At 46.8% G+C, this 12,262-nt stretch overlaps 1 protein-coding gene across 1 annotated transcript; it reads right to left on the bottom strand.

Moving 5' to 3' along the window:
• Positions 1 to 94: 94 nt before the first annotated feature.
• Positions 95 to 11,634, bottom strand: LOC105891344 (importin-13-like). The gene is made up of 21 exons (XM_031563268.2): positions 11,415 to 11,634; positions 10,545 to 10,670; positions 9,455 to 10,071; positions 9,071 to 9,211; positions 8,690 to 8,831; positions 7,194 to 7,360; positions 6,576 to 6,696; positions 6,136 to 6,283; positions 5,597 to 5,778; positions 4,381 to 4,407; positions 4,116 to 4,250; positions 3,172 to 3,321; positions 2,837 to 2,917; positions 2,362 to 2,499; positions 2,163 to 2,259; positions 1,824 to 1,876; positions 1,628 to 1,694; positions 1,244 to 1,302; positions 922 to 1,011; positions 466 to 647; positions 95 to 333 (listed from the first exon to the last, which is right to left on the bottom strand). The coding sequence occupies exons 1-21, from the start codon at positions 11,472 to 11,474 to the stop codon at positions 243 to 245; spliced, it is 2,874 nt and encodes a 957-aa protein (XP_031419128.1). The 5' UTR covers positions 11,475 to 11,634; the 3' UTR covers positions 95 to 242.
• Positions 11,635 to 12,262: the final 628 nt, after the last annotated feature.

Genomic DNA, 12,262 nt, shown 5'->3' with positions numbered 1-12,262 from the left:
AAATATTAATATAAATATAAATGTTAATTTCCCTTGCTGATTCAGCTGGCTGACCACCAACCCCTAACCCAACAAAGAGCACCACACTCAGGGAAACGTCACAAACATTTTAATAAAATCATACAAATACAAACTAACATACCAATATGTATGTGAAAACCTATAAAAGATGCCTTGTTTCCTCCCGGCAGTGTCCTGAAGAACATCTGAGTGTCTGAACCCTTCCCACGTCGGGTCAGTAATCACCAGCGTACTCCCGTTCCGTGCACACCTCGACACCGCTGAGAAAAGTCTCGCACTATCTCCCTCGCACGTCTCTTGTTCGCTTGCTCCCTAAAAAGGGGAGAAGAGAGGGCACGTGAGTGTTACCTAGGCAACCTAGCCCTTTAGTTAAAGCTCTAAGAGCTGAGAGCACGGTAAACATGATCAGTTTGCAGTTTGTTGTGTTGTGTGGTGTTAGGCTACCTTAGGATTTGTTGATTGAAAGTCTGTTTCTGCTCCATGGAGACGTGTGCGGAGGGGAAGTTTGGTGTGAGCAGCACCTCCTGCAGCCACACAGACAGCAGGCTGTGGCAGTGGCGGTTCAAGCACAGCAGCACCTCGGCAAAGTGCTCCATCACACTAAGGGCAGCCAGGCCCCCAATGCCCTACACAAGAGAAACGTTCCAGCAAGGTGCGTTAGTTGGTCAGCATCTGTGATGTGATTTATAATGCAGGTTGTTTAATCACAGTAATGGTTATGAGAATTGTTGACATAACATTTTACTTTTTTTTTTAGTCCGCCATCACAGCCCGTCAAAATTGTATTCTATGTCCTAGACATTAGTTGAGTCTGGAATTGTAATCCGGCCATGTTTCTGCCAGCACTGCGTACGTAAATTGTGTGACAAGAAAACAAAATGGAGTCTCAAGGGAACTCGCCTCTAGCAGGGACTGAAGGAGCAACTTCCCGTCCTCTTGCAGCACCTCACTCACTGCAGGGATATCTTCACAGTGGGGAACCAGTTCAGTCTTTGAGTAGCAGAGCACACACAGCAGTCATGTATCAGTACACAGAGGGACAGAGGGCCTTCAGATACCCCTTGGACATCTACTAAACGTGTGTGCATTCACACGAGACTAGGTAGAGACGAGCATCTAAGCACTAAAGAGTCTTTTTTTTAAACATATCAAACTACATAATGTATATTGCTAGGTGTTGTCTGTGAAATGATTTTCACATGTCACATTGCCGTGGACTTACAAAGAACAAACATGTAGACTTCACAGTGGGTTTCTCAGGGAATTTGAATGACAGGATTCCTGAAGAAGTAGAAAAAATCCAAACATGAATATTCAGAGTAAATTTTAAATAGCAATCATTTGCTTCATAGCACCTACCAACTGTACTGTCAGCCTTGGGATACATGTATATACTCACAGGGGATAAACAAATAGATTGGGTAACTGAGAATGAGATTAAACCAGCGTAGGCTTTGTTGCACAAGTCACTTTTGCTGTCTCTGTTTCTAATGGGTTTCAATTACAGGTAGCAGAAGTAAGCTGGCCCTCCCATTTATGAAAACCACAAAACAGTATTGAGTATCCAGGCCGGGGTCAGACTGGGGTCAGCGGGTCGTGTTCTCACCACAGTAGAAAATAGCTTTGATGTCCAGAGTTTCAGAGAGGTACAGCTCCGCTTTTCTTTTCAGCACCTGAAAAACATCATGACGGGGAAATCACACAAGATTAGTACTTAAGTGTAAATGACACAATGACAATGAGTCATTAGTATTAAAAAAAGAGCTTTTTTAATTTTTTTTATTAATGAACCACAAACCAACCTGTGCATGGAGTTGCATGAATGAATCCACAATGTCAGGGTGATCTCTTGGCTCTAAAATACAATCATGCATAGACATGAAATTATCTTTGGGTCTAAAATACAATCATGCATACATATATACAATAAAAACTAATAGAAATGCAAATATTAGATACGGCAGTGGCTTAAAAAGTTGAAAGTATATTCTCTCTCACAACACATGCATCAGTGTACATTAGTAGTCAAATGAACACCTAAACACCTTAAAGCAATATCTAACATGGATCTAGAAAAATAATCACTATAAAAACCGCAGTGCTGCTTACTGTCCTCGGATCAGTGAGCTCTTGTTGTTTACCTTGCTGAAAGATAGACAGTGTGATGGAGCTCAGAAGCTCGATTAGCGTCTTGACCGGGGCAAAGTGTTCTTTCTCACAAGAGAATATGTGAACAAGCTGAGAAAAAAACAAGACACAAAACAAGCCACAATCATTTATAAAGTGGAGACGTGATGGATGACTCTAGTGGCTCCTCTGGAACTGAAGAGGTCAGCCCACCTGTCGTGTGAGGTCAAGCGCCGCGGCCTGAGGAACAGCACCGTACATCTGCCCAATCAGCTCACTCAGCTGGGAGACCAGAGGGGCAAAACCACTCAGGAGGGTCTTCAGGGACTTGTCAAAGATGGCACAAGCAGCCTACAGGAAAGAGAAAAGAGGATGACCACACCAGCATATAGAGATGGACAGACAGACAGATAAATACACAGACAGGTCGATAGACAGACAGGTCGATAGACACACAGACAGACAGATAGCTAGATAGATAGATAGATAGATAGATGGATGGACACACATATAGATAGCTAGATAGATAGATAGACGGATAGAAAGATAGATAGATAGACAGATAGATAGATAGATAGATAGATTGATATATAGATAGATAGATAGATAGATAGATAGGTAGATAGTGTGTGTGTCTGTGCGGCGGGGGGGGGGGGGGGGGGGCGAGTGCGGTGGTGCTGCTGCTTACTTCCACTACTTCGGAGTCTGTAAGCCATTTGCTGAGGACAGCTTGAATAAGAGGGAAGAACTGCTGCAGTACTACAACCACCTGCACAGACATCCATAAAGCATCACGTTTCTTCATTAGTATACACACAAGGTGGACATAGAAATCTCTTCTGCACCACACTCACCCATACTGCCTTACTGTGTAACACATGACTTTAGTGTCTAATTCAGTCATTATTTGACTGTGTACGATTTTACATGTAAAAAATCCTCAACAATTGTGAAGTCCCACCACACAACTCATTATTTGATTCCTGTGTCTCGTATGTGTCTGTCGCCGGCTACGTGACTTACTGGGTGTGGGTCGGGCTGTGGGGCTGCTGCTGGTCTGGATATGGCCATGTCGTCAGAGCCCTCTGGCTCAGCATTGGTGTCCAGTGTGGTGAACAGACTGGACAGCAGGCCCAGGATGTGGACGATTGCTGTCTTGTTAGATGGGTTGGGCTGGACAGAAGAAAGAGATGTAGCATGTTTTATGCCGTCGTTTCTCTTCGGGAAGACACTGTGAGACTAAGAAGTAATCCTCTGGTCATCTTGAGATATTTCTCTTGATGGAGTTGATTTTTTTATTGTTAATTATTTATTTTGGAGTTTTTATGACATATGTCAATGGTTGAGTTTGTGTTTTATGTGTTTGTGGTCTATGCTTTATGTTAATGGCTTATCACTGAGTGTTTGGAGTCATGCAGTCATGTTTCTTTCTCCATATTGGCTCCAAGATCCGAAGTGTAGGTTTCTCCTCTCTGTTTGTGTCCTACTTCTTGTCTTGTTGACAGGCTGTACAGCTGCGAGGTGAGGGCCTGAGCTAGAGACAGGCTTAACTCATTCTGTTCTTGTAAACTCCATCATGCAAACACAGATTGCAATAACTGGGATGACTGGGGAAGATGAATTGGAGACATACAGTATGTTACGTGTGTAAGATTCTGGATGTCTGCCTGCGTGACAATTGGTTTGGATGTTTTGTGTTTTGGTGTGTTGTCATTGTGGGTATAAAAACCTACGACTTGTTTGAAATAAATTGGAGACTAGTGGACCACCATTGCTACTCTCTCCCTTGATGCACCACTGAAAGTATAAAGCCTCGTCTTCTGATTGATCACCATTGCTACTCTCTCCCTTGATGCACCACTGAAAGTATAAAGCCTCGTCTTCTGATTGATCACCACCGCTGACTGAGTCCCCTTCTGTGTGGTAGTGAAAAGTACCACCACTCTCTAAGCTCAGGTTGACCGTACCGTCTCCTTTGTCAAATGCCCCAGCTGCTGGAGGTGAGGGCTGAGCAGGGGCAGCAGTTTGCCCAGGATCTGCTCTCCTGGCAGGGCCGAGATCAGGAACCCCAGGGCCTGCATGAGCCACATACACTGGGCACTCTGCAGACAACACCAGCATACACATAATGCACACAATGACATGTTCATGTTTGAGACTTTATATTAACGCTTTTACCCTTTAAGGCTTTAATAGGGATATATATATTGTAGATATTAAAGATGGACTGACCTTGTGGATCTGTTTGACAAGAACATCCTGTGGAAAAAAAACAAGACTTTCCTTTTTCAAACGAATATTTTTTCATTCATGTTGTCACGCCAAAACTGAAACTGAAAGCACATGGCGAAGATTATACAAAATTCAGAAGCTTGCCCTGTGCTTCAGGCATCACATCGTATACAATATGACCTCACCTGCGTGGCAGATCGTATACAATATGACCTCACCTGCGTGGCAGATCGTATACAATATAACCTCACCTGCGTGGCAGATCGTATATAATATGACCTCACCTGCGTGGCAGATCGTATACAATATGACCTCACCTGCGTGGCAGATCGTATACAATATGACCTCACCTGCGTGGCAGATCGTATACAATATGACCTCACCTGCGTGGCAGATCGTATACAATATGACCTCACCTGCGTGGCAGATCGTATACAATATGAACCTCACCTGCGTGGCAGATCGTATACAATATGACCTCACCTGCGTGGCAGATCGTATACAATATGACCTCACCTGCGTGGCAGATCGTATACCAATATGACCTCACCCTGCGTGGCAGATCGTATACAATATGACCTCACCTGCGTGGCAGATCGTATACAATATGACCTCACCTGCGTGGCAGATCGTATACAATATGACCTCACCCTGCGTGGCAGATCGTATACAATATGACCTCACCTGCGTGGCAGATCGTATACAATATGACCTCACCTGCGTGGCAGATCGTTATACAATATGACCTCACCTGCGTGGCAGATCGTATACAATATGACCTCACCTGCGTGGCGATCGTATACAATATGACTCACCTGCGTGGCAGATCGTATACAATATGACCTCACCTGCGTGGCAGATCGTATACAATATGACCTCACCTGCGTGGCAGATCGTATACAATATGACCTCACCTGCGTGGCAGATCGTATACAATATGACCTCACCTGCGTGGCAGATCGTACCTACCCAATATGACCTCACCTGCGTGGCAGATCGTATACAATATGACCTCACCTGCGTGGCAGATCGTATACAATATGACCTCACCTGCGTGGCAGATCGTATACAATATGACCTCACCTGCGTGGCAGATCGTATACAATATGACCTCACCTGCGTGGCAGATCGTATACCAATATGACCTCACCTGCGTGGCAGATCGTATACAATATGACCTCACCTGCGTGGCAGATCGTATACAATATGACCTCACCTGCGTGGCCGCCAGGATGTTGTCGGCATGGGGCTGGAGACTGAACCGGCACTCGCGGCAGATTCTCTTCAGGGCGGAGACGCTGGACACGGACAGGTCCGCATTGCTCAGGGCCTGGAGCACCACCGGCAGAATCCCCCCGAGCATGAGAGGGTGGTCTGCCAGCCACTCCCCCAGTGAGCCTGCAAAGCACAGGGGGGGAGTCAAAACACAGGTGGGCCTTAAAGGGACAGTCCGCAATTCTGGTGAAAGATTTTTGATATATGAATTCAAAAGCCAATCAAATACACCCTTCCCTTCGGTGCTACTGCGGCAAACGTTGTCGGCTTGTCTGGAACACTGTATTGCTCGGTCTGAGCCACTTTGTTTGTTGCCAATTTATAGAGCCAGGACTGTGAACAAACACCTGAGTTTTTTGAGTGCACGCACAGAACTGGCAGCTAAAGGGCCGTGAGGAGTAATGCACTGATTCTGACAAACAGTGTATTGGATTCAAATCTATTTCAGTGATTCATGTAGAGCCAAAAGGAGAACGGTACCTATGGTGAACATGACTGTGTCTGCCAGCTCCACGTTGGTAACATTGATCAGGGGGATCAGGCCGATCAGTCCAGGGATGACATCAGAGTAACTGACGTCTACGGTCTCAGCAATGGACTGAAACCCAAACAGAAGTGCCTCTATATCCTCCACGAGAGACAGAAGATGGGGGAGAAAAAGGTTTATGATCAGTAAAGCCAGTTAGTTGGTCATCTATTCATTGCTTGGCTTGTAGTTCTAATCAGAGAGAGTTTGTGTGTGTGTGTGTGTGTGTGTGTATGTGTGTGTGTGTGTGTGTGTGTGTGTGTGTGTGTGTGTGTGTGTGTGTGTGTGTGTGTGTGTGTGTGTGTGTGTGTGTGTGTGTGTGTGTGTGTGTGTGTGTGAGTGTGTACACTTGTTTATGTGTTGAGGTTGAGTGGAGGTTGTTTTCTTGACTGACCTGCCAGGCGGCTGTTCGTCCCGTGTCTGTCAGGAGTCGGCCAAGTCTGTCATAAAGGTTCCTAAGCAACTCAGGCCCCAGCAGATCATATACATACATCAGTGTGTCTGAGATGTCTACCCTAGGATGCAAAGATAGAACACAACTATGACAGACCTATCTATCTAGAGGTATTCAGAAGGGAATGCATTATTATAACATTATGGTTTGTCTATAACATCCTATCTTAAGATTTCTGTCAAATGTTTGTCTGTCAACATGAACATGTCTGTTCATATTTAAGACATTCATGATAGACTAATAAATATGATATTTACAACCAGTAATGAGCAGAGCTGGGGTTCTGCTTAAGGGCTCCTCCTGTTAAAAGGGAGTTTTTTCCTTACCAAAGTTTTTTCCTTGCACTAGGGGGTTCAGGCTCTGGACTCTGTAAAGAACCTTCAGAAGATTCCAATTGGTTCATGGCGCTACATAACTATATTTTATTTTATTTTATTGTATTTAATTGAACTCATAATAGTAACATCAACATATGCATACCAGTTCCCCTGGATTTAAATAGTGAAATAGTGAGCCCCTAAATAACGTAACGCCTCTCAGCTTCAGAGTTCTGTGGACCTGTAGATTCTGAACTGCTCCTTGTCATCAGAGGACCAAGAGGCGTATCCCTCATCGCTGGGAAAACGGGATTTGTGCAGGAGAACGTCGACCAGCTGGAAATACAGGGGCCTGTACACCTGGAGGTAAAGTGCCTGGCGATCTGCATCAAAGGACAGAATTTCGTCCTGAGAAGAGATGAGTGAAAAGAAGTCTCAGTTCAACCTGCTGGCTATAGTCATTCCTCAGCATTTTTACCATGCATTGGTATGATTCTTGATTGAACAGTCATGTGTTACATAACATCTTTTATTTTTCTATGTGGTAAAAACTATTTCCACTGCTTTATGACTGCTTGGACAACTTTAAGACGTTTGAGACAAACAGCTGTGGAGAGAGAGATGGGGTCACCTGCAGCGTGTACCAGATGGTGAGAGAGAGAGAGAGATGGGGTCACCTGCAGCGTGTACCAGAAGGTGAGAGAGAGAGAGAGATAGCGTCACCTGCAGCGTGTACCAGAAGATGAGAGAGAGAGAGAGATAGCGTCACCTGTAGCGTGTACCAGAAGGTGAGTATGAGAGAGAGAGATGGTGGTTCACCTGTAGCGTGTACCAGAAGGTGAGTGTGAGAGAGAGAGAGAGAGAGAGATGGCGTCACCTGCAGCGTGTACCAGAAGATGAGAGAGAGAGAGAGATAGCGTCACCTGCAGCGTGTACCAGAAGATGAGAGAGAGAGAGAGATAGCGTCACCTGTAGCGTGTACCAGAAGGTGAGTATGAGAGAGAGAGATGGTGGTTCACCTGTAGCGTGTACCAGAAGGTGAGTGTGAGAGAGAGATGGCGTCACCTGTAGCGTGTACCAGAAGGTGAGTGTGAGAGAGAGAGATGGAGATGGTGGTTCACCTGCAGCGTGTACCAGAAGGTGAGAGAGATAGAGATGGCGTCACCTGCAGTGTGTACCAGAAGGTGAGAGAGATAGAGATGGCGTCACCTGCAGCGTGTACCAGAAGGTGAGTGTGAGAGAGAGAGATGGTGGTTCACCTGTAGCGTGTACCAGAAGGTGAGTGTGAGAGAGAGATGGCGTCACCTGTAGCGTGTACCAGAAGGTGAGTGTGAGAGAGAGAGATGGAGATGGTGGTTCACCTGCAGCGTGTACCAGAAGGTGAGAGAGATAGAGATGGCGTCACCTGCAGTGTGTACCAGAAGGTGAGAGAGATAGAGATGGCGTCACCTGCAGCGTGTACCAGAAGGTGAGTGTGAGAGAGAGATGGCGTCACCTGTAGCGTGTACCAGAAGGTGAGTATGAGAGAGAGAGATGGTGGTTCACCTGCAGCGTGTACCAGAAGGTGAGAGAGATAGAGATGGCGTCACCTGCAGTGTGTACCAGAAGGTGAGAGAGATAGAGATGGCGTCACCTGCAGCGTGTACCAGAAGGTGAGTGTGAGAGAGTGAGAGATGGTGGTTCACCTGCAGCGTGTACCAGAAGGTGAGAGTGAGAGAGTGAGAGATGGTGGTTCACCTGCAGCGTGTACCAGAAGGTGAGAGTGAGAGAGCTGCTGGTCTCATCTACAGGATAGTGCCCAGGGATGCCGGTGCAGTACAGGATCATGTTGACCAAGGCCTGAAAATCCTGCCACTGGTCCACATGTTCCAGAAGGGTCCTGTCAAGCGGAGTGGAAGACAACACAAACAGCAGACAGGTGAGATGGGTAGCGGTAGCATGCCATGCTACATTAGTTAGCCACCCCGGTGGAGTACAGAGGTGTGTTCACTAGCTCATCGTGTACAGGTAAGAACCCGCTCATTTGCTACATATCGCCCACAGGTGGCGTTCTGTTCTTAGACACTTCACGAGAACATGCTGTTCCGCAAGGCAGAGCCGGCACTGCTAGCACCGTACCTGCAGTGTGTCTCCCCAAGAGCGACCGCGATCCTGCAGATGCCGTGAGAGGTCTCCATGTCGCCCGTCTCCACAGCCTTCCTCAGCTGATCCTGCAGGCCTAGAACTTGAGGCATCAACTTAACCAAGGTGTCGGCAAACCTGTCGGGCCCATTGGAAATTGTTTATTTATTTACACAAACATTAAAAATGACTATTCAAAGTCAAGTACATAACATTCTTCATTTTAGTCTTCAACGACACACAGTGGGTATTGTTTTGCATAGTAATGCCTCTATCAATGACATTATCAATAATTGTAAGGATTATAACCAGTTACTCGTTAACTGAATGTAATCCTTTCAGGAACACACCGAAATGTCTCAACAGCCTTACACCCCTCACCTGTGGCTGTCTGGCTGGGAGATGGTGCTCACTATAGTCTCCACTGCCGTGTCAAACAGCTCTGGGTCTGCCAGTGTGGAGAAGCTGTCCTGCAGCAGCCCCTCGCTGTCCCCCAGGGAGACGTCCAGAGCCATCCAGGAGGCCAGGCACCGCAGCACCCTCATCTTCACCTGGGCCGGGGAGTCGGCCTGCCTCAGCAGCTGTTGCAGCAGGGGGCAGACAGTACTCCACTGCCTAGCCAGGGCGGTCCGCAGCTGGGTGCGGCGTGCGGCTGGCATCTTGCTGTTCTGGAACTCCTCCGGGAGCACGGCTAGGAGCTCCAGCACAGCCAGGCAGCGGACGCGCCCGTCGGCCCCGGTGATGGCCTGTCCGCTCTGGAACTCCCGAAGCAGGTCGGGCACGGCGGTGGGCCACGTGTTTGGCATGAGGTGGAGGACCAGGGAGGCCAGGGCCACACACAGCCTCGTCAGCACCATCTTGGGGCCACTGGCGAAATGGCCGACCTGGGAGATGAGCTGGGTCTTGAGGGAGCCGTGTTGCTCTGTGGGGAGGTCACTCCAGCTCCTGGAGATTTTGGCATACAGCGTGCTTGCTCCGAAAAACTGGACCTCTGGGACCTGAGGAGAACCGGGGACAGTTGCCAGGCAACACAGTGTTGGGACACCCTAATCTTTCCACTTTTGATTCTATGGTACCATTATGGTATTGATTCTATGGTACCATTCCTGATGGCTGCAGTGTTCAGTTCCCCTCCCTGTCACTCGGCCCACCCAGTCAACCACATGTACAGACCACTGTTGCTGTGCTGTTGTGTGTGCTGTTGTGTGTGCTGTTGTGTGTGCTGTTGTGTGTGCAGTTATGTGTGCTGTTGTGTGTGCAGTTATGTGTGCTGTTGTGTGTGCAGTTGTGTGTGCAGTTGTGTGTGCTGTTGTGTGTGCTGTTGTGTGTGCTGCTGCGGTGCTGTTGTGTGTGCTGTTGTGTGTGCTGTTGTGTGTGCTGTTGTGTGTGCAGTTGTGTGTGCTGTTGTGTGTGCTGTTGCGGTGCTGTTTTGTGTGCTGTTGTGTGTGCAGTTGTGTGTGCAGTTGGATACCTTGTCCCGGCTCAGGAGGACCCAGCAGAAGTGCCAGGCCTGTGGAGACATCTGCGCCTGAGTCAGCCACTTCTGAGCGACGCTCTTCTGGGCCATGTCAGGATCATAGTACAACTGATGGAGAGCCTGAGCAATGGGAAATGTGAAGAGAGTGATTAAGATCCGACGGACAAAACACACACACACACACACACACACACACACAGGTAAAGAGAGATATAGAGAGAGAGAGAGAGAGAGAGAGAGAGATTTTTATTTTGCAAGTTTACTTGCTGTGGTGGTGGTTACTATGACCAAACTGATTTGATTTAGGCATATTATTTTAAGGAACAAACATCAGGGACTCAGTGGGCTATTTCATTGCTCAGATTGTTTCCACAACTGTTAAAAGTCTTGAGGTTGCCAACAGCAACAACCTTCACAGAACCACATGGCACATTTTATAATTATAGCATAGCTTACAAAGATATCAGATTACAATCCCACTGCCTCCTCAACTCTAGCTGAGCTTTTTGCTGGGCACAGTCATTGGAATTTCATTTGTCAGTTGGACAATAATTCACTGTTGGAGCAGATGTCCCAACATTTTTTCAACCTAAACTAATACAGTGTTATACTATATACAACAGCCTACCAAGAGTGGCATATAACCTCCTGAAATGCAATGTTTCCTTTGATTATTTTGAGTATTCAAAGTATGGTTAGTCCTAGCATATTTAATATTCTTTTTGGCCTTAAGTTAGAACATTTTAACTCTAATCCTCTGTAGTACATAAGGATATGGTTCATATAGTGATGCCAAGAACATTGCACTGTATGAATAAGAACATTGCACTGTATGAAAAAGACAAAATGAGTGCATGGACTTACCCTCTCCACGGCTTCAACGGTGAACTCAGCGCCAGACGCCTGAGCTGAGCTGGACTCCATATTAACTCAGATTACTAAAGGAGTACGGAAAAGCTCAAAATAATCGATTACTGGAGTGTCAGGGCGTGAAGACCAGATACATCGTTAACATAATTTTCGGAGCCTGTCCGTGCGCATGAGCAGCGTCCTCTCGACTCTTTCAATCGGACCTTCTCTAAAGAAAGCGACCAGACAGTCTGTATCTTGACATGTAGCCCCGCCTACCAATACCAGAGCACACGTGAAGACTTGACAGCTGACACATCGCTCGGAGAACAGACGCGAGTAGACGCGAGAGCATCGACCTACTGTTCAGGCTTCCGTACGAGCAAACGAACAAAGGAGTGGATGATATTGTATTCAGTTGCAGGTTCTGCTCTTTGGTTGAGAGAAATTTCTTGTTTCTTTGTTCGATTTCGGATCCAAGGCCTCTCTGAGTGTGAGAGCACACAGTGGCACCCCTCCCCTTCTTTGCCTAGACCCCGTGTGTATTTTTAGAGATGATGTTCCCCGTCAAGTAACGTAACGGAAAGAAAACCTCTCCGCTGAAGAGTGAGCAAGCCGACAGATGAACCGCCGTCTCCGCCTAGAAAAAAAACAGCCACGAACATGAAAACTATAAGTTATATTTTTACGGGTGCTCTGGTGATTCTATTCAATCCAGCCAAATTGACAGGTAAGGCCCTCCGAAGATGTAGGCTATTCCGTCGCTTATCTGGCATAATGCAGTGATAGTTTACATTGTATCTACGTCCTTTAACTGTTATGGAATAAGGCGTAAATTTAGCACATCATCTCTTCCAGTACGA

The sequence above is a fragment of the Clupea harengus genome, chromosome 25 (genome assembly GCF_900700415.2).
Source record: "Clupea harengus chromosome 25, Ch_v2.0.2, whole genome shotgun sequence".
NCBI lineage: Eukaryota > Metazoa > Chordata > Actinopteri > Clupeiformes > Clupeidae > Clupea > Clupea harengus.
Note: the sequence above shows the minus strand (reverse complement) of the source record. Positions and strands in the feature narration are given on the sequence as shown.